Below are 22,813 nucleotides of genomic sequence, written 5' to 3'. Positions count from 1 at the left end.
CACAATTGGAGCAGGGCAGGGACAGCATGTGCCTGTTCCCTGTGGCATCAAAGGCAGCTGGCAGGTCGGGGGTGGAGTCCCCTGAGGGCTAGCTTACTGGCAGGTTTGCTGACTGAGGCTGGCTACTGGCTGGGGTTCTGTTTTCTTGCCACAAGGGCACCTCCATATGGTCTCCCTCAAGTATGCTGCCTACCTTGGTCTTCCTCGCAGGTGATGCTGGTCTAAAGCCAGTTCCAGAATGTGAAAGCCAGAGCATGCTCCAGGCAGAAACTGTGCTGCCTTTTCCAACCCAGCCTGGGGAGTCACACGGTGCCCTTTCTGCCATCTGAAGGGGCCCACCCAGATTCCACCCCCCTGTGGAGTGTCAGGGTTGCACTCTGAGAGCTCGTGGGGGTGGGACGCTGTGTGGGCCTGTTGTGGAAATGATGAGCAGCCCCACCTGTCCACACCAGCCTCTGCTCAAGACCCTTCTGGAGTGTCCACTGCCTTCCTTGGCCAGGAACCCATGCTCCTCCGTGGGTCCACCCTGTCCTGTGCCATCTGTTTCTGCCCCCAGAGGCCTTGCCTCTCCCTGTCTGACCTCACCTCCCTCCACAGCTGGCCCCGGAGATGGGTTTTGGTTTAAATCAACCGTCCAGCCACATGAGCTTCCCCAGCAACCTTTGCTGTCCACCCCCTCCTCACTTGGGCTCCATTTTCCCTAAGACACAAGTTCAGTCCAGAGGGGTCTCCAGGGTAACTGACTCACAGCCTCCTCTTGGGAGCCTTGTCTGTCCCTGCCTCTTGTTGGCTCACACTGTTCTCTGCCTGGGGTGGCCCTGCTCCCCACCCCCACCTGCAGCCTTGCTGGCAGCCCAGCGCCCCCCCCCCCAGCCCCAGTCTCTGTAGAAGGCTGCTGTGCTCCTCTCAGACCTTTGCACGAACCAGCAGCACAACCTCCTATGGATGAGGCATCTGCTTTGGTGTCAGATCTGCATTCCTGGCCCTGTGACCTTGGGGATTATAGCTCATTGGATCTTGATGAGGATTAAATGAGGGAACCTAAGAAAAGTGCCAAATTCCTCACCTGGCATGCCTGGCGTTAAGTGGAGGCTCAGCTAGTGTTGGAGGTCCCTTTCCTTCTTTCTGGGGCTCCTGGTAAATGCTCAGTAGTGAATTTTCTCACCCTTCTTTAGTTGGAAGAGGAAAAAAAAAAACCCTCCCTGCTTAATCATGTGGGACTAAACTAACAGAAGATTATAAGAACATTGCTGAGCCATGAGCTGGGGGTGGAGGTGGGGGGCTCAGTAATGATCTGCCTGCTTATTTTTAATAAAATCCTGCCAGCAGAGCCAAATCTTTGCCCTGGGCAAATGCTCCGCTTTGCCGCAAGGGTTGGTGTTGGTGAGCTGTTAGAAGACAGGGTGACCTTGAGGACTGAGCTGGGCAGGGAGGAAGGTTTCTGCAGCTGTTGGAGGCGGGGGATCACAGGAGCGGCTCCTGCCTCGCTCACCTGCCCACCTGTCCTGGTGGAATGTCAAGTGCCACCCCCTTCTAGGCCCCCCTTGGCTATGGCCACTGGTGGTGCCTGCTCAGGTGACTGCTCTGCCTGTCCTGCTAACCCCCATGAAAAGACAGGGAGTGGACAGGTCAGTGGATGTGCAATGTGTCTATTTTAAGTTTCTAGCACCTCCTACCCAGGACAATTGCTGAAGGCAAGAATGGGGTAAGGAAGAAGTCCTGCCTCTCAGAGGAAGAGGAGTTTGGCACAGGGCAGCCCCTTGATCTGTTCTTCTCCTTGATGAGAGGCCATGACAGGGCTGGGCAGAGGTGGACCAGAGGAGTACTTTTCAATAATCTCTGCCCCAGGCCTAGGAAGTGTCCCAGAGACCAGTAGCCAAGGACACATTTCCAAATGTTGTCCATGTTTTGCTCAAAGAGCTAGCTGGTCAGTGCCCTGCAAACTGATTAGCCTAGGAGCCTCAGAGTTCAAGGTCAAGGCAGAGGCCCTGAAGTCCCAGACTTGCTCAAGATGGGGCCTGAGGCAGGACACACCAATCAGAAGTGCAGATGTGTGCCCCAGAGGGCCATGGAAGGCTTGGAAGGAGGAGAAGGTGGGCTGAGCACATCTCGAACCATCCCCAAGCAGAGGGGCTGGTTAGGGGGAGGCGCCAGTCCATCTCTCCTGGATGTAGGGGATGGATGAGGGGTAGGGGGTGACCAGGGCACATCTGTGGGCCTCAAAGGCTCCATTCTAACGAGCAGTGCACTTTGGAGGGGAGGAGGACGGGCTGGGTTGGTGGGTGAAGTGCAGATGGGAGAGCCTCAGGGGACCTTGGGCACAGTGTAATGTCATTTGGGGGGATCTAAACAGCCAAGCCACGCTGACAGTTTGAAACAGGGTTCTGAGCCACATTGTCCTGGCTGTGTGGAGAGTGGAGAGCGACCTCGGAGGGGGAAGAAGAAAGTTTCTGCTCTTAGAAACGGGAAACAGGCCTGTGGAGTTGTGCGAAGCAAGAAGGAGCCCCTCTGTGCTGGGTCTCTCCTATTTATACTGCTCACCCTCACTTCCTGAACCCTCCAGCGTGCCTCAGTTCCTAGTTTCTGACCAGTCCCAAGAAAAAGAAACCTTGGCTTAGTTGGGGCCATTCCTGGAGCTCCATGACATTCATAGTGGTGGCAGTCATGAATCTTCAGGGTTCTGAAACCCAGCCTGGCCACAGATGCCAAAGAGGACCTGGGCCGGGAGCATCTCAGCCCCTCTCAGCTCTGACCCTGGTCCGGTGGCTGTCAATGTACTTCTCCTGCTATAAACTGAGGATGCCCCAAGTACCTGCTCAGAGCTGAGGGCAGCTAGAAGGTGCCTAGAAGAGGTGGCTTAACCCCCAGCTGCGTGTGTCCAGCGGGCAGGGGCCACGTCTCTTCTATGTGTTGCTGTCGTGTAAGTCTGTGTCTGGCATGGTGCCTAGCGTGTAGCTGGAACATGCTCCATAAAGACTGGGTCCGCATGTCACATGTGCAGATGCCCATACATGTCGACACTGGCCAGGACCAAAGTTCCTCCTGCACAGTCCCAGTAAACAACTTTTCTCCTTCACTCAAACTTGATCCTGCCAGCCGGTACTAATCCATTGCTGCCAGCTGCCGTCACAAGAATGGGCCGCTCGGCATTAGAGGGGATTGCAGGGATTTAAAATTCTCGGCAGCTCCATGAACTTCCTATTTCTTTAGTGGCTTTGGGAGATTCCATTGACCGTCCTGTCTCCCTACTCACTGACTCCAGGGGAGAACCTTTGTGGGGAGGAGGAGCACCCCACCCAGCTCCCTGAAGCTCACTCCTTTTCCCTGGGGTGTGAGATTCCGATGTCACTGCCTAGGGGACTTGCCCTGGGCCCTGGGATCCTGACGAGGTGGGAACTTTCCACTGCCTCTCGTAAGGGAGGATGCTGTGCTTTTCCTATTTCTCCCTGCCCCTCGCCAGCTCAGGGATGCTCCACTTTTCTAAAACTCCGTGGGCCCCTTAGTAGTTCCCAGCCAGCTCCACCTGTGGCCTCAGAGGCGATGCCCAATGTGTGTGAAACCCCCCACTTCTCACCTTCTTGTAAAATTGAAGGGAAGATTTAAAGCCATTTTTGGAAATCTCTTTCTAGCCAAATTTCTATCAGAAGTTCCCAGGGCCATTTCTGGGGGAAATGGGAAGAGCTTTGGGGTACATTACTGCTCATCCCAGAGATGTTCTTCCAGAAGTAAGGCCATTCTGATCCCAGCTGGTGTCTGGTAACTCATTTCTGACAATAGTCACCGAGTGTTGGCCTCAGACTCTAAGGACACCCAATCTCTAGAACTGCCCTCACTTCAGTCACCAAATGAGGTTCCCAAAACATCTATGCTTTTGACCAAGGAACTACAAATTCAGGGTTTTCCCAGTACCCCTCAGGTTCAATGATTTGCTGAACAACAAAGGAGTCAGGATGGCACTCTACTTATGATTTCAGTTTTATTAAAGGCTATAAATCAGGACCAGCCAAATAAAAGAGCAGAGAGGGCAAGGTCTGAGAGTGTCCCTAATGCAGAGACTCAGAACCTGTCACCCCCTCCCCCACCCCAGGCACAGGGTGCATCCATCAACAAGGAAGTGCCACAGGGCTGTCCAGAGTTTCACTGGGTTTTATTGTGTGGGCATGATTGACTGAGCACTGGCCATGGCATTGCAGTCAGTCCCCAGCCTCTCTCCTTTCCCTGGAGGTAGGACTGGCTCCAGTCCCCAACTCCTAATCACAGGGTTAACAGCCCTACCCTGAGGTCCTCCAGGGCCACTATCAGTCACCTCATTAGCATCAACTCCTGGGATGGAAGGGGGGCCAGGAATAAAAACGACACTCTTATTACTCAGGAAATTCTAAGCCTTTTGAGTCCCTTCTCAGGAACCAGGGATAAAGACAAGTCAAATTCTTTATCAAACAACAATGGTGGTTGTATTCTCCCCCCTCCCCCCCCCCCCCCCCGCCATCATTACCGTGTTCTGGAAACTGCCTCAGCTATTCAGTTCCCTGCCATTTTTAAGCATTTCCTATGTGCTTTGTACTTCTGATGTCTGTGATATTATTATATCAATTTTTAAAATGAGGTCCTCAAGGTGTTACCTTAAGGTGACAGAAAGTATCCTGATAAGATTTGGACTCAAATAACCAATTCTGGGCAAAGTTCAGTCTTCCAAACACAAGCCTCTCACATGCTTCTTCTGGCCAGAGACCGCTGTCTTTCCCTGGGTAAGTCCTGACCATTGAGAGAGGATGGGACTCATCTGTTACACTCCTGAGGCTTCAAAACTGGGGCCCTGTTGGGTGGCCCCGCTCCATCATGGCAATGGCCATCCCTGCCCTGCCTATGGAAGCCCTGCTGGGACATGGGCGGTGCAGAGTGGAGAGCTCTCGGCTACACTCCCTTGCTTTCCCCATCAGGGTTACCTGCAGCCTGCAGCCCAGAGCAGAAAGGGCCCTGTGCCAGCTCAGCCTGGCTGGTGCCCTCTGAGCCTCCCAGGACCAGGACAGAGCCATGGTGGGACAGTATGGGAAAGGAGTCCATGCAGGGCTTGAGCGAACAAATGTCCCTTTACCATGCTTTTTCCCCTCCCAGATGGCTAAAAATGCAGCAGTTGGCATTTCTGCCCCCGCCAGGCCCCAGGGCACCTGCATAGGGTTAGGTCAAAAGCCAAACCCTGTGGTTTGGGAAATTAGCCACATTTGCGGGACTCTCAGGAGACACCTAGGCTTCTCTCGGCCCTACCCGAATGCTCGGTTGGGATGTCACCACCCTTGCGTTTGCACTTGCAGATGTGTGGGTGAGCCTGCACTTGTCACAGTGCCTGGGGATCCATCCTCTTGGCATTTGCCTATCAGGGTCCAGGGATGCCAGAGATCCTTCACTGAGCTGGATGGTCAGGCACATGCTAGGGAGGAAGACCCTGGGAACTGGCCCACTGCCCCTGGTCTCTGGAAAGCCCTCTTTCCCACCGACACCCAGGCTGAATGAGTGGGAACAAAAGAGCAGGATTCCATGACCTCTGACCAGCCACAAGGTGGGAAGTGCAGGTGGACACAGGCAGGTGTGAGGAGCAGCTTGTTTGTTCCACTTGCTCTGATTCTTTGGCTGTTGCATCATTCGGGCCCTCTGGGTCAAGGAAACCTGGGTCTGGGTAGTGGGAATTCATGGGGCACTGGGTGGCCTCTTTGCCTGGCAGGAACTGCCCTGCAGCCCCACCTGTCATAAACGCTTGCCACCCCACCTCAAGGTTCCTCCCTGGGACCAACCTCCCACTTCGGTGTGTCAACTCAGCGTCCCCTCTGGGCTTTTTGACTTGTGACCTGTTTTGTACGATGTGTTTGAAGACCTTGGCTGCTTGGCTCTGCTTATGGCTGAACACCTCTCTTCTTGTTTTGCAGTCGGAAAGACGTCTCTGATCACGAGGTTCATGTATGACAGCTTCGACAACACATACCAGGTGAGGTCCTGGAGGCCCGCCTCCACCCCGCCCACCCCTCATCGGTGTCCATGGCCGAGTGACCACAGCCAGCCTCTCTCCAGGGCTTGCTGAGCTTGGATCAGAGTGGGATGGCCCCAGGTTCCTGGGGTATCTGTTTGCTTTGGAGGAGCTTCCCCCCAGGGTATTGGTCCCCAGCCTAGTAAAGATTTTTCTGAAAAATCTAGATCTCAGAAAGGAAATGTTTTCCAGAGAGAAATCTTAAACACAGAGAGAGGACACATTTCAGTCTGGGTACTCTCAGCCTTCACAGACAGGCTGAGCCATTACAGTGTTTGGATACTTAAAGGGGCAGTCAGGTGGAAGAGGAGCCAGCCAAAATATGGGAGGGGTGGAATGCGGAGCTTTAGGAGAGTTTGCTCTTCCTTGTGTGGTTGTGTTTTCTGGGGCCTTCCATGCACACACTCCGGACCTCTCTCACACATACATGTACATACTACCACCCTTAGACCTCTCCTGCACATTTAGCCTTTCACACACACCCTCTCTCACACACCACCTTAATACACGCATACATATGCACACACACTCACTCCAACCCCCCCACCCACACACACACACCATTGCTGAAGCCCTTCCTTCCTGGAAAGGCTTGTGTGGTGGCCCTGCCCTGCCCTATGTGGGCAGAAGGTTGAATGGCATGACCTCTGGGGCTCTTGGCTCTGGAATGGTGTTCTGAGGTCAACCACAGGCTGACAGGTGGCTCAAAAGCTGAGCAATTGAAGACAGTAGTAATCTTGCCTAGCACCCCTGGTGAGAAGAGGTTTGCACAAGTGGTTCTCTTGCAACCACAGATTTTTGCAAAAGGCACCAAACTTAATCATTTATACTATTTTTAGGCTGGGGGGACACTGTTTTCTTCCTTAGGATAGAAACAAATAGTAATGCATTTCTCTAAGCTAATGGGCTTTGTGGGATACTAATTCCAAGAAACGTTAGTAGGTGTTACTTGGGAAAAAAAAAAACCAAGGAGGGTCGTGGCTCAGAGCTTGTGTGGAGCTGGGAATTCCAGGAAGCAGGAGTGACTGCCTGCTGCAGGACTTCTCAGGGTCTTTCCTTCCTCAGTGTGTGCTTAGATTTGCTGAAAGCAAATGTGATTAGGTGTTTGATCATGGAATCCCTTTATCATAGAGTTCTCAAGGACAAATATCTATAGACTCATGGGGGGGGACTGCTATTCTAAGAATGTCCTTCCCTATTGCTGACCTTACAGAGGGTGCAGAGTAGTTCTGTGCTGCTTTTTAGGCTGTCTGTCCCTCTGGACCAGTCCTTCTTGCCTCAGATACCCTCAGAGAGCCCCCATCAGCCTCCCTGTTTACTTGTATTCTGCTGTGGTCTGAGACACTGGATCACCATGGACCAAATAGGAATTGACCTTGGTGAAGAACAGGAAGCTTGGGGAAAGAGGTCCTGAGTGACACACAGCCCTAGGTCAGGGCTTTGGTCTTGGCCCCATAGTCACATCCTCCCCAGGGCTGGGCTTTGTACCCCACGGGCTCCCAGGAGCCTCTCTAGTTCATAAGGGGGCTTCTCCTGCATCAGAGGGGATAGCCCTATCTAACAGCCTCCTTCCAAAGTCTGACTTGATACTGTGTGTGTGTGCATGTGCACGCACATATTTATATGATCTCATATATTGTTGTATATTTATATGATCTCATATATTGTTGTATATTTTTAATGTGAAGTTACGTAGCATACCTTCTGTTAGCATCCCATTGAGAACAATGGGATTTGGGGCTGCTTGGTGTTTTGGACAGTGATGAGCAGAACTTCTGCGCTCTTACCCCACCTCTGTCTCCAGGCCACCCCATTACTTTCTTGTACCCATTATTGTCAGGTATCTATAGTTGGGCAGCCCACTACCTACAGCTCGGTGGCCTCTCTGCATGACACTCCCTGACAGTGGCACTGTCACTCCACACACACACACACACACACACACACACACACCATGGCTGTCACTGCTAAAATGCTCTTTCCACTCCCTTCCGGTCCGCTGACTCACGTGGCTGAGAGCAAATGCTTGCTGGGCAGCGAGGCCTGCCATGCTCTGCTTGCCACCCTGATCCTACTTGTCCCACGGCTAACTCAACCTCCTGACTCTAGGGCGGCTCCTGTGTGCTTCCGGCCTGGTGGAGGCCAGGATGCCCTTGGAGCACCACTGTATTGCCGGGCCCAGGAGAGGGCCTGGCCATAGATGGTGTCGCAGATGCCAGGGGCACAGAGCTGGCTTGAAGAGGCTCTGCCAGCCAGGGTTTTTAGATCTCATCAGACTGAGAGGCCCCGAGGCCTCACTCAATGTCAGGGCAAGAAAGAGGAGAGAAATCCCAGGGAGACAACCGCCCTCTCCATTGTAGGGCTTTCTGACTTATTTTTTTTTCTGGCGCAGGTGGAATCCTTTCCTAACATCCTTTAAAATGGTAATTAGGCTGGGAAGCTGGGCCCCAGCTCTGCACACACAGGCTGGTTTTAATGAATCCTCTGGAGATGGGAGAGGCCTGTTATTTTATTTTGTTTGTCTTGGTGTGGTAGCGGAGGTGTATGGGAAGTAGACAGGACCCCCAAGGGCTTTGGGGGATGAACTTAACCTCCTCCCAATTTGTGCCCCCGAATGGTGACATCCCCATCATCCCCCACAACAACAGTCCCTGATTGGGCTCCTCTGAGTCTCCTGCCTCTTCCAGACCATGGGCTCCCTGCGGTGGCCACAGAGCTCCCCTACCCCCACCTCTGGGCACTGACTGGCCTCTCATCAGACAAACTGCACCTCCTCTACAAGGTGGGGTCACGCACATGCCTACATGCAGACGCACACACATGTGCACACATGGACACCCAGCACCTGGGTCCTGATACCTGGTGGCCCTCCCTAAATACTGCTTCTTCCGTCTGCATACCTTCCTGCCTCCATCCAGTGGCTGTAGCGAATCCTCCTTGTCTCCCCACCTGCTCCCAGCCTCCTCTCAGGGAAGCATCCATCCCCACCTTGTCTGCAACTCCTCACACCCAAGGGACCCCGCCACTAGCACGGTTCACCCAGCACTCTTCACGCTGAGGTGCTAATGTGGAAGGGGCGGGTGAGCAGGATGGTACCTGGGTGACGGCAGTGGTGTCTGCTGTGAGCAACTGTGACTACTCAGGGGCAGCACACGCCTACCCTGGGCGGCTGAGTGGCCCTGTCCCTGGCTTTCATCATTGCTCCTGCCTGGGTTCTGGCTCCTAGCAGATCTGCAGCTGGACATGGCCCTGGATGTGGATCCCAGGTTACGCTGAAACAATATCAGTGATGTCAACACAAAGAGGACGGATTCCAACTGAATAAGAGTCCAGCAACCAAGATATTTGAAAGTGGCTTCTTGGGGCCACCTGTGAGAGGTTGGGGAGAACGTGGACTCCAAACACCCTAAGAACTGATGAGTTTCCTGGAACAGGATGTAGAGAGGGGGTGAAGTGCCACTCAAGAGGCATTGATAGAACCTGAGATACTAGCTGTTTGCATGTGATATCCAGATAATCACCCCAGCACCCTGGGGAGACAGCAACAGGGCCTTACCTCATTCCAGGAGGTCAGAGTGAGGGGCACACAAAGGAAAAGGACTCAGCGTGTCCCTTGACCCACTCCAGCTCTTTTGTCTCCTTTAAAAGGAGGCATTCAGGCCCTGAGTTCAGTCTCCAGCACCATGCATGCAAGGAAGCCAACAGAGGAGGCCCAGGTTCCAATCCCAGGTCTGTCACGAAACTGGGAGTCTCTGGCCAAGCCCTTCAGTTTCTTAGGATTGCATTTTTTTTTTTTTAAAGAAAGAGAGAGAGAGAGAGAGAGAGAGAGAGAGAGAATTTTAACATTTATTTATTTTTTCTTAGTTCTCGGGGGACACAACATCTTTGTTTGTATGTGGTGCTGAGGATCGAACCTGGGCCGCATGCATGCCAGGCGAGCGTGCTACTGCTTGAGCCACATCCCCAGCTCCAAGATTGCATTTTTTAACCTGGAAATTGAGTGGCCTTTTACCTCCACATCACCTAGACCAGTGGCCTCAAAACTGTAGAAGTAGGATTGTGGTTATTTTATTTGTGCAATCCTAGGGATTGAACCCAGAGCCTTGCCCGGGCAAGGCAAGTACTCTAACATCAAGCTACATCCACAACGGGAATATGGTTAATTTGTATTAAAAGCATAGCTCACGTAGTCTAGATGATGGAATGGTATGGGCCAGTGTGCTCTCAATACAAAAGTGCATTATTATATGTTATGGAAAAGCCAAAACAAAAATAACTGCAAAACAAACTAAATTGATAGTGATGGAGTGAAACTAACAATAACTTGCCTGTGTGTCCGAAATGCGTGTGTGTCGAAACCTTACATGTGCAATTGCACGATGCTTTGCAGCTCTCCCAGATGTGCTTGATCCCTGGCAACATGTCGATCTTACCCTGTGAGGGCAGTAGAAGGTCCTGTCCCTGTTTCCGCCAGGTGTGAAATCAAAATGCCAGTCACTGGGGAAAGATGACCCCATCCTCAGAGATTCACCTGTGCCCTGCCACCCATCCAGGTGCTCCTCTGGACATTGACTGCTCTCTACGCCACCTTGCCCAGGCTCCAACATCCTTCCTTTCCCTCCCTCTTCTCCTCTGCCTTTCCTTCCCTTTTATCAGTCATTATAAGTAGGAATGTGGGTCACCCTTTAATTCAGAAAGATGGCTGTGGCTTCCACAAGGAAAGGCTTTCTGGGTGCAGAAGTCGTGATGGAATTTGGGTTGGCACCCTGTGTGGTGATGCTGTCAGGCCCCGGGGCTCTTGCTCTGATCCTGCTCCATCTCCTTGGCACGCGGGCACCCATCTTCCTGCAGGTTGGCGGCTGCTACTTCAGACCTCATGTCTACATTCAGGGCAGAAAAAGAAAGCAAGAGCTTTGCTGGAATCTCTCCTAGGGCCGATTGCTGCTTCTGTCTTAATGGCCAGAATCAGGTCACACGAGCATCCTTAGCCTCTAGAGAGGCTGAGACAGCAGAGTTTAGTTTTAGAGTCTCTAAGGCAGAATCAAGTAAGGGCATAGGACATTGCCAGGGGCACCAGCTAATGCATTTGAGGAGCTAAATGGACCCATGATGCAATCCTCTGCCCCGGATGTCACCCAGACTTCCTAATTCAGTGTGCAGGTGACACACAGGTAAGTTCTCAGATGCCCTTAAAGCCACCACCTGGAACCTCTTTCACTCTAAGAGCTGAAGGAGGGCTGGCCTACCTGGACCCAGTTGTCCCCCCTTCAGGAGAGCTCTCAGGGAGCTCCAAGCCATGCATCCCTGGACATGGGTGTGGCTTTGAAGGGACTGACTGATTTTGATGTGAATAAGCCCTTATTTAAAGTCTGAAAGTATGTATCATTTGCTTGATGTTCAGACCAGCGTCAGGAATTAAAGAGTGACCGATAAGTTAAATTGGCCACCGCAGACTTTGAAAGAAGCCGGGTACCTGCTCGGTGGCCTCAGGAGCCAACCTCCCCTCCCCCAGGGCATACTCAGAGCTTTTGACCAGAAGAGACCTTGCCCAACATGTTTTCCAGAGGCTGCCATCTCTTCCCCCACAAAGTGCCCACTTGCCAGTCTGAAGCCTTAAGTTTTGCCAGACTCATTTGCATGCTATTTTGCATAACTTTACCCGGATACTTTCATCTGATGTTTGGTGGTGCAGAGCCTGGAACAGCAGCTTCATTGTCAAGGGCTTGTCATGCCCAGCTGCTTTCTGCCACTTATGGATGCTTCCCCAGTCCTCAGTCCAGGCCTCGCCAAGGCTGAAAGAAGACACATACATGCCTTTTCATCATTTCTTTTCCGAAGAAGAGAATCTTGAGTCAACTTATGTAAATTACCATTCAGATTTCCACTGCAGACTTTTTCTTTTACTGTATCTTGTCAGAATAGGGATGCAAAAATTATATCTCAGAATAAATGCACATAGCCAAAAAATTTCAGTCAGTGCCTTCGAGAGCTCTCTGCTCAGGAATCAGCTGGGCCATTAGCAGTTCTGTGCAGAGGGAGGTGTGTAATGAACCATCCTTTCTGTGCAAAGCACATCTTGAACCCCTGTGGATACTGCTTAACACCATGTTCAGAAGAAGATAAAGGTGGGTGCAGCTGTGAAATCTCTAAGATTCCCTGCATTTTGGATAAAATAAAGTAGCTGTCATTTTTCTTAGTGCTGTTTGCAAGCACACAGTTAGGAAAGGAATAAATAAGCGTTGCCAGGTTTGGGGCAACCTAATTTCAGCAAAGTGCAGCCCAGTACTTTCAGAAGACCTGATAGCAGGTAGCAGGTGCAGGCAGCATGGGTGCAGAGGGGTGAGGAGAGAGTCATGGGGATCCCGGACCAGCAGGAGACTCCTCAGAGTCAAGTCTCCTGCTCATGTGGTCTTGATATCCTGTGTTTTCCACCCTGTGGAATAGTTACCAGCAAAAATAATTTGCTCCATACCTCACAACATAAAAATGAAAAACAGAATACTACTTTGACCAAGACTGTACTACAAGCTAGGAAAGGGGGTTGGTCTCTTTTAGGATTTATCTTTCTGAAGGTAAGTCTTTCCTGAAGCCCTGGGAACACTAGTTTAGAGGGATGCTAATAGGGATGACAAGCACTCTTTGATATGGCAGCAGGAGAGGTCCTCTACTGCAGAGACCCTCCACTAGGAGCAGGAATATGTACCCTTTCCCAGACATACTGGCTCACAGTTTGCTCTTGTCTTGAAGATCACTCCACAAGGCCATTACACATGATCAGACTGGGAGACGTTGTTGGAGGATCTCCGTGGGCTGGGTTTTGCAGATCCGCTTGGAAATCCCTGGATCATTTGGTCACTAATAGCAGGTCTTCATTTTTGTTTAATGCCGCATACCGTCAGGTAGTCTAACTCATTTGGTCCAACAATCCTTAGGAAAGCTGTGGCTATCCCTGTGGTTGTTAGAGGTGAGGAAACAGGGCAAGAGAGGCTAAGCCCACTTATCCAAGATACTCTCCATCTGGTTCTTCTAAGCCCATCAGACCACTCAGACCCACCAGAGCAGCGGTTGAGCTCATTGAAAACAGACTGGGCCCGTGGGCACATGAGCCCACCCAGGCCCACTGGAGTGTGGCACCCTGCCAGCTGCATGGTAGCTCCTCTGCAGCTCGCCGTGGTCTCTCCTGGGAGGCACTGTGTGCTCCTTGCCCTAAGCATCCTGTGAAGGCTCCTGATCACCTAGGCCCCAGTACACTGAGGGGCTATGTGCATATCATGGATCTGGGCTTCATCTTCAAAGAAGAAGCCCCACCCCCATGCTCCCATATTCTCATATCTACACAAGTATAATGCACCCATGCATACCCACAGATGCATACCCCCATGTGCAGATAAAACATGAACTTGTGTGTCCCCACTCATCCACGTATCTGCTCATGCAGTTCATACCCACATGTCATCAGTGCATGCCTGTGTGAGCTCTGTTCACCTTTGAGAGGGAGGGTACCCGTGACAGATCACAGGGAATCACCAAGGTGGCTGGGCCTTTTGTGGAAGGATGCGGCCTATCCGCGTAGTTAGTTCTTTTTGTCTGGTGACTCCGTAGTCCTCCAAAGTGGACCTGAAGTGACAGCCACAGATACAAGCATACTACAGAGGCCGAGGAGGAAAAAAAAAAATCAGTGCCATAAGGAATGGAGGGCAGGGAAAATAAAGATAGCTATCACAGAGATGTTGACGGAGCTCAGTAGTTCTCTCTCTCTCGTTCTCTCATTCTCTTTCACATCTGTCAACACATCTGTCAACAAATCTAGGCTGCCTGTCAGTGCCTCCCAGGACAAACCACAGCTAGCTGCAGAGGAGCTACCATGCAGCTGGCCGAGGGTCACACTCCAGTGGACCTGGGTGGGGGTCCTGTTCTGTTTTCAGTGTGCTCTGCCAGTTCTTCTGGGTCCCAGTGGTCTGGTGGGCATACAACATTGGAATCATAAGAAGCTCCAGGGTTTTCATGGTCAGCCAGATGTTGCTGCCATTTGAGCGAGTTGATGCAGCAAGGCAGGGACAATGGTCAGGTTTAGAATGGAGAGTTTCCGTGGGCCAGCCTGCAAAATGGCACATGAAATTTTATTGGCAGGTAGGGTGTCTCATGGCAAGGTGACCAGCAAGACAGGGGTTCTCCTCACATGGCAATTTGTGAAGCGGACCTTCACAGACCTCTAAAGTTTGAGGCCAACCTACTCGGGCTCCCCTGTTGAAACCATTCTGTAGAAAGTGGACAAAGCAGCCAAAGCCAATGGCCTGCGAGGGTCTGAGTTGGCACAAGACAGAACCTGGAAGACCCAGCAGAATAGGTTTTCCAGACAGAGCCCAGCAGCCCCGGGAACCCCAGGTGCCCATCGGCTTTGATCTTAACCATCTCATGGGTGCTCAGCCTAGCTATTTCCCCAAACCACTCCTGGACTGCACCCGTCCCCTGTGAGGAGGAGGATGCCCATCAGCTTCATGTCTCTCTATTCTGGTGGCATGCACGACATCCAAGCACAGTCCCTTTTCATTAGTTCTTGCAGTTTGGTTGCAGTGGCCTCCAGAGAAGCAACGTCTGGGACCATCCCCTAGAGGATACCCGAGCTGGGATGTGTCTTAAAGGAGCCAGACCATGAAAGTCATCCTGTATTTCCTCCACCCAAAACCCATGAGTTAGCATCCAAGAAGTCCCAGCGTAGTCCTTGCAACTTTGCTGACTTGCCGTGAGACCTTGGGAAAATAGCTTTCGTTTCGTGTAAGCCCCGGTTTGTCATCTGTTCAGTGGAGATGGTGTTCTCAGCCAGGCAAGCTCTCCTGCCTGGGCTTTCTTGTTAAAGGTCCCATGTCTCGGTGCACCCAGCCTCTCTGTCCACCTGTCCTAGGCATCATCTGCAAGCTGCCCTTCCTCCCCAACCTCTCCCCTTGCCTATCTTCTAGAACTTGCAGCAGGTTCTGGTTTATCTTTCTTGCCTTTGTCCCATCCTTCAACCAGAATTGCTTTCCTAAAACCCTGGCTACATAGGAAATCCCTCTGGCTTTACCCAGTTCTCAGGCTCCATCTTGTCCTCTCCCCGACTGCCCTACACAGTCCACCGGACCTGAATCTTTTTTCTTTTTTTCTCAAGGAAATGTGGGGCTTCACACCTCAGGGTGCTCGAAGACCTGGCTTTTACCTAAAACAGATGGTCTCTTGCCTTTACTGCCCCAGCCGAGGTTTGTGTTTCTTTCCCATACTGGGGATTGGACCCAGGGTTGCTCTACCACTGAGCTACATCCCTAGCCCTTTTTATTTTGAGACAGAGTCTTGCTAAGTTGCCCAGACAAGCCTTGAACTTGCAAATCCTCCTGTCTCGGCCTTCCCAGTTGCTGGGATTATAGGTGTGCACCACCACACTAAGCTTTGACCCAGGTGTTTATCTTTCTAAAGCTCTTAATTCTTACAGAATTCCTAGTTCCTGTTAGTATCTTTTCCCTTCAGGCTGAACCATGTCCTTTAACATTTTTTTTTTTTTAAGTGCTGCAGGCCACAGTTTCTTTGTTTTCATTTACCTAAAAATGTTTTGATTTTACCTCCACTTTTGAAGAATATTTTTTCTGCATTTAGTAATCCGAGTCCACTTATTCTTTCTGCCGGCACCTTAGTGATGTCATTCTGCTGTGCTGGCCTCCCAGTTTTTCTGCCGGCTGTCATCCCTGTCATCATTCCCTTGCGTGCCATGTCTCATTTTTCTCTATCTGTTTGTAAGATCTGATCTTTGTATTTGGTTCCAGCAATTGGACTTTGATGTGAATTGATTTTTGGGGGGGCAGGGGACTGGGGATTGAACTCAGGGCCACTGAGCCACTGAGCCACATCCCCAGCCCTATTTTGCATTTTATTTAGAGACAAGGTCTCACTGAGTTGTTTCGTTTTTTTTTTTTTTTTTTTTTTTTTTGCTGAGGCTGACTTTGAACTTGCAGTCCTCCTGCCTCAGCCTCCCCAGCCGCTGGGATTACAGGCGTGTGCCACCACACCTAGATTTTTGTTTGTTTGTTTAATCCTACTTAATTACCAAGTTTCTTGAGTGTGTAAATGTAGCTTTTTATTTATGAATTTAGGAAACTTTGGGCCATTATGTCTTCAAAACAATTTGTGTACCATCCTTCCTATCCTCTTCTGGGACTGCAGTTAAACTGTTTGATATTGTGCTACGAAGTATCAAGGCTCTATGAGGGAATTTTTTCAATTTCTTTTCTCTCTATGCTTCCTTTTGGATAATTTCTATTGATCTGTTTTCAGCTTCTCTGTCTGTTACAGCTGTACTCTCCAATTTACTGTTAAACCCAGCAGTAATTTCTAAATTCATTTATTGATCTCTCAGTTCTAAATTTTGCATCCGATTCTTCCTTGTAGTTTCTCTTTGCTGAAGTGTTTGAATCTGTACCTTCATTATAAGCATAATTTTCTTCATATATTTGAGCGTAATGACATTAACAGTTGTAATATAATTATTGCTACGTTTAACATCTGGGTCAGCTCAGGGTTGGGCTCCATTTATTCTCTTTGTTCTTGAGTATGGCTCACATTTTCCTCTCATTGGCTACACGTAGGAATTTGAGGTTATAGCCCCCACGTTGTGATTAAGACCATGAACTCTACTTGCCTTGTTTGACAAGAACTGGTTTTTTCCAGCAGGCAGCTAAATTGTTTGGATCCCCCCATTTCTCAGTTCTCTCCCTTGTGATAGGCAGCAACTGAAAGTCCTGTTTGGATTTTTTATATTTATTTTTATTTATTTATTGTCTTTTGTTTTTAGTCTCCAGTAGGCTGCTCGGGGCAGCAGCTATTTGCACACTTTGGGGTCCCTTCTCTGTAGCTTTCTCGTCTCCAGGGATCGAACTCAGGGCCTCGTGCATGCTAGGCAAGAGCTCAATCACGGAGCCACATCCCCTGCCTCCTCCAAGATTTTCTGGCAGCTGTGGTCATTTTGCAATCAGTCCTTTAATTTCTTCATCACTAAAACTGTGGGTTTCTTTCCAACTCTTCCAACCCCTCAGCTGCACCTGGGATCTGCCCACAGGTGAGGAGTCATAAAAACCAGAATTTTATCGGTGCTTTTCCTTTTAAGTGATTTTGACCGTTTCCCTTCCAGTTTCTACCTGCTTTAGGCAATTTCCAGAAACTTCAGACAAAGGTCTTATTTTGTTCAGAGTTCACAATAGTCATCTACAAAGAGGGTTGGGGGATTTTTGTCCGCCATGACAAACGTCAGAGCTCCATGCTCCCTCCCTCTGAGACGTCTTTCCATCCTCCACTACTCCCCCACACTCACCTGCTGGAAAGCTTATATGCATATCTGCATATTTAGCACTTGTATATCTGCCCCATCATTCCTCAAGAATTCTACCAGAAGCAAAGTCTTCCAATCCTGCACCCCTAGAAGCTCTCTATCTGGCAGCCACAACCCTCTGTATCAGCTTCTCCACGAAGTCGGAAGCTCCTGGTGGGCATGGACCAGGGCTTATTCCAGCACACAATAGGCACCAGAAGTCATAAGTGACTGAATATGAATTTCTCGTCTGTCTGCTGCAAAGGAGGTGCCCAGGGAAAACCATGTCCACCTTCTCCCTGCAGATCTGACCTTTCTGGGAGAGATGGGCCCCAGCTGGCAGCCATGTGGAGCCAGCTGCTTGTGTCTTGTGTCTGGGAAAACAGATGCTGCCAAGGAGCTAGAAATGCTCTGGTAATGGAGAGCCAGCCAAATCCCTTTTTTAAAAAGTTCCTTCTATTCTGTCCTTAGAGAGCTGACTTTATTTTTTTTTTCCTGCTAAAATGCAAATTAACTTCCTCTTAAGTGGGCTCTGCTGAGCTATTATGGCTAATGACCATCAAGTTTCCACAACAGGGAGCCAGACAGGATGTGACCCAAAGGCAAACGGACTGACAGTTTCAAAAACTGAAGGGATTTCAGGAAGCAGAGAGAGAGAGAGAGAGAGAGAGAGAGAGAGAGAGAGAGAGAGAGAATAGCTGAAAAGTCAGCAGTTAGGGAGATGTGGATTCACCTCCCAGCTTTGGCAACCTCGGACTGTGCGGCCTTGGTTCTGAGTGAGCCTGGCTTCTCCATCTAGGACCAGAATCTTCCCCTGCATAGACATGCCCCTCTGCAGGGAGCCTGCTGCTGCCAGATGCCACCTTTATTGCAAATGAGTTGTCTGAGAACTCGCTGGAATTCCGATTCCAGACTCAGGCAGACACCCAGAGCTTGGGATGGTGTCTGCCTGAATGGGGCTCAGGAATCTACATGTTTATCCAGCTCCTGATGTGATTAGCTGCAGGCTGAGAATTGCTGACTGGCTGGCCAGAGGCAGAGATTGGCCAGGATGAAATCTTCCCAATTCAGTCAGGATAGTTAAATGAGGGGCCTTGGGAGCAACCTGAGGATTTGGAAAGTGACTTTCAGAGAAGCTAGATCTCAAATCCTGAGTACCTATTAACCAGGTGCAAGAGTATCCTGAGAAGAGGATGGTGCTAGAAAAAGTAAACGGAGTGACTTGGAAGTTCTGAACAGTATCGTTACAAAGTCAAGCTGGGTGTCAAGGCCATCGAAAGCCAAGCGGCAATGGCAAGCCCTGAACAGCTTTGTAGGCCAAACCCAAAGGTTTGGATTATTTCCTAGGGACCAGCAGGGAGCGATGTAGTCAGCTGTGTATTTCAGAAAAACACACTGGTTGCTGTATGAACAATAGTCACAAGATAAAAGCTCGAAATCCAAGAGGCCAGTCAGGCAGCAAAGTGATTCAGGTAAAAAGGTTCAAGGTTTACATGAAGGCAGTCCTGGTGCCGAGGGAGAGAAGGGGACCCTCGAAGACATTAGGAGGCAAAGTAGAAAGTAGTCTCTTGCCTCTGGCTTTCCCTGCTCATGTCCTGTTTGGTTTAAAGTTAACATATATCTCTTGAAAGTCACCCCTCATATCCATTTTTTAAAAGGATTTTTAAAAATATTTTTTAGTTGTAGTTGGACACAATACCTTTATTTAATTTATTTATTTTTATGTGGTGTTGGGGATTGAACCCAGGACCTCGAACATGCTAGACATGCGCTAGACATGAGCCACAACCCCAGCCCTTTTAAAAGGATTTTTATACTTATTTGTAAGCATTATTTTTCAAGGTCCTGGCCTGCTAATCCAACATTTGGTCATCTAGGAGTCTGCTTCTGTTGAGGTTTTTTTTTCCTTTTGATTATGACTTGAACTTCCTGCTTCTCCACGTGTCTAACCCTCTTTTTATTCTTATCATATCATCTTTTTTTTAAAAAAATAATGAATAGTACATTGTGAAGACTCTGGAATTCTAGTATCTTCCTTTAAAGAATATTCAGGTCTATTTGAATAGGCAATTAATGAGGGGATTAATTAAGCTAATCTTTTTCAGGGGGTAGGTACTTACCCTGTTGAGACTTTGCAAAGATAGATCTCTTTCTGTTTTTCCCTTAGTCCTCTGGTATAATACTCAGTCCTGAGATCATGGCCCTCCTTCCAAAGCCAGCTCTTCTGGGGTTTCTAGGAGAAGCCTCAGGTATCCACCAAACCTCTTTGACTTTCTGGGACTGGGTAGTTTCTAAAGCAGGAAAACTGCTGAAATGTAGGATCTACCTTGTTCCTTCAGAGATCAAAACTCCTCCATTGCCTATCTATTTTTCTTTTTTTTTTCTTTTTTTTTTCTATATTTCCCTTAGCATCTCTTACTATGAAGTTCCCCATCAGCTCAACAGAGACACTAATAACCCTCAGCCTTCCTCTCAGGGTGATTATAAGGGAAATTATTCCTTATAGCACTTTAGATTTGTTTTATTTTTAGATAAGTTTAATATTTAATATTATTTACTTGCCAGCACAGAGTTCCCAAGAGATGGTGACCATGATTCCCCCTATTATTAACTTCCTCTATTTTTCAATTGCTCTTTATTGCTTGGAAGTTGTTTATTTCTTGCATTTTACCAGAGCTGGAGTCGTTAGATACAAGCTATTCAGCCATCATTGAAAGCAGAACTTAGGAAGGTGGTGTCAAACAGAGCTGGTGCCTCAGTTGTACCCAGAAACGATACCTACACTGTGTTACCTGGCTACAAAGATTCGGGAAGACCCACAGTGGCTCAGTGATTGGTTGGGTGGAGAATGTGGCCCAAACAGGTGTGAGAAAGTGGACAGTTAAGGGACCAGAGGTTGCTCTAATGTAGCAACTTAGAAGCTGGACTAAAAGGAGGGGCAGATAGGAAGCTGATCTCTTCCAGCCATGGTTTCCTCATTGCCACCTCTTGGCCAGGTCACGGGGAGGTGTAATAGAGATAATGGTACGTGGGTGTGGGTGTCCATCCAGTACATGGTGTTGGTAATTATGGGGGCCACTGAGCTGAGTTTTCCTGGGTTCCAATCCCTCTTCATGTCATCTGGCGATTTCTCCACCCTCCCTGGAAGAAAAAGTAGCTTGTGCACATTTGAGTTAAAACAGGTTTGTCCTTGTTACAGTTATCATCAGCAACGTCACCACCTGACATTTGGGGATCTGCTTCTTCATGGTTCATTGCCCTGTTGGTTAGGGTACGGTGGTCTGTGTCCACAGAAACCCTAAATGATGGTGGCCTAAACAAAATAAAGACAGAGTCTCTGTAACGCAACAATCTGGGTGTAAGGAGTCCAGTGCTGCTGAGGCAGTTCCTAGGGCCAGGGAGTCAAGCTCAGTGGGTCTGTCATTTCTCCTCTGTCATCCTCACCTGGATGGGCCATGATGACCCCTCACCACCTGATTGCATTCCAAGCAATGGGAGAGTAAAGGGGGTGGCTTCGGGCATGCCACCCATAGAGGAGCCACCCCAGTGATGTATACATGACCTTCACATTCTTTGACCACATCTTAGCCACCCAGCAGCAAAGGAATCTTATGTGGGGCAGCCACGAGTCCCCCCACACATCTGGGTGATGGCTGGCAGCCTCCGCCTCAATCCTGAGCCCAGGCCCCTGGTTTGGGTTAAGAGCCACTCTGCAGAGGAGCTGGGCCCTCCTGGAAGCCCCCCGAGCACTGGTGAGTTGAGAGATTCCTACTTGCTCTGCGCATTCCTCCTTAAGGGAAGGAGAAGACGAAGATTCCCAAGTTACATCCATCGTCACACCCAATGAAAGTGTGTGACCCCCACATCCATAAGCTCTCGTCGGTCAGGCTTGTCCCCAGTGACCATGCCAGGCAGGACACGATGCTGGAAGAGCCCAGTGTTGCCAGGGTTCATCACTGGGCTCACAGCCCTGCCGCTGATTGGCATGGTCCCACAGACACATGCTGTAACTTCCCTGGCCTGTCCGTTTATCCTCAAAGTAAGGGATGGGGCGAGGCTGTGTCTGTGGTGTGTGCCTGTCCCCATGTTCCGGAGTCATCTGTTCTAGAGGGTTGAACAGCACTCTGTACCTTGGTGTTCCAGCAGCCTTCCGTGCTTTGTGGACTGAGTTGGGGGTGGCATCGTGCACACCTGCTCATGCACACTGGTGCACACCCATGCCGTCAGCCTCCAGGCCTTGGGCTTCCCTTGGTTCTGTTTTTCATAGTCAATAGTCACTGCTTAGTTTTCCATGCAGTGAGACACATTTCTTAAACTTATTTTTATTTCAGAAGACTTTGTTTTAAATTTCAGAACTATTTGTAGAAAATAGAAAAATAGCCAGGCATGGTGGCACACATACCTTTAATCCCAGAGGCTTAGGAGGCTGAGGCAGAAGGATCATAAGTTCAAAGGCAGAAGGATCATAAGTTCAGCAACTTAGCAAAACCTTGTCTCTGAATAAAATATAAAAAAAGGGCTGGGGATGTGGCTCAGTGGTTAAGCACCCCTGGGTTCAATCCCCAGTCCAAAAAAAGAAAATACATAATGAAGGAATCTCAAAAAATGCCCATAATGTTCTTATATAGACACTGGTATGAAGTGCATCCGATTCACTTCAGTGTCTGAAAAAACATGAAAAATACTCATGTATCTACTTCAGTTAATCGATGTTTTATAGTGTGCGGCTTCTCAATAATTTGCTTCCCCAGATCCTTAAGGATTTTTCAAGCACATGATTTTTAATGGCTGCCAAGGATTCTAATCCCTGTCCCTAGTCAAGGACCCGGATGTCCAGGCCGTGTCAGAGTCTTTTATTAATTACGCAGCAATGATATCTCTGTTTCACACTGACAGTGTCTCTTAGCTCCTACTCATGGGTACTGGGTACAGGTGAGGCCAGCGTGGGTTGGTGGCCTGCACAAGGCCACACAGCAAGGGAGTGGCAGGGCCTGGCTCTCTGGTTGCAAGGCTGGCTGCCCCTTACAGGTGCCAGGATAGGAGAGGCACAGGTGTGACACGGGGTGCTGGTAACAATCAACTCCCATTTTGTTGGCTTGAGGAGAAAAGAGCCTGTGGGCGGGACTTTCCTGGATGGTTGGCAGTGCCCCCCTCTATCTGCTGGGCCAGTGCCTGGGGACCCTGCACCTTTGCTTCTTTGCCGGAGACCTTTCTGTCTTGACCTTTCCATGCTTTTCTCTAACAGGCAACCATCGGGATCGACTTCTTGTCAAAAACCATGTACTTGGAGGACCGCACGGTGAGCACCTGATTTTAAATCTGGGAGGACAGAAGGGTTTCTGTGGGCTTATCTCCTGGGACCCCAGAGCCTGTGCCAAGCCTGGTGGCACGAGCCTGGCAGTGCCAAAATCACAGAGCCTGGGCCCCAGGCTGGCCAAGGACCTCGCTGGCCCCCTCCCTTACCC

At 49.8% G+C, this 22,813-nt stretch overlaps 1 protein-coding gene across 1 annotated transcript in view; it reads left to right on the top strand.

Annotated features, from left to right (window-relative positions):
* The window catches only part of Rab6b (RAB6B, member RAS oncogene family), a 62,831-nt gene that overhangs the window by 23,980 nt on the left and 16,038 nt on the right, over positions 1–22,813 (top strand). The window contains exons 2-3 of the mRNA XM_026384034.2: positions 5,922–5,980; positions 22,594–22,647. Coding sequence (XP_026239819.1) covers positions 5,922–5,980; positions 22,594–22,647 — 113 coding nt within the window. The remainder of the gene's footprint in view (positions 1–5,921; positions 5,981–22,593; positions 22,648–22,813) is intronic.

The sequence above is a fragment of the Urocitellus parryii genome, chromosome 2 (assembly GCF_045843805.1).
Source record: "Urocitellus parryii isolate mUroPar1 chromosome 2, mUroPar1.hap1, whole genome shotgun sequence".
Lineage (NCBI taxonomy): Eukaryota > Metazoa > Chordata > Mammalia > Rodentia > Sciuridae > Urocitellus > Urocitellus parryii.
Note: the sequence above shows the minus strand (reverse complement) of the source record. Positions and strands in the feature narration are given on the sequence as shown.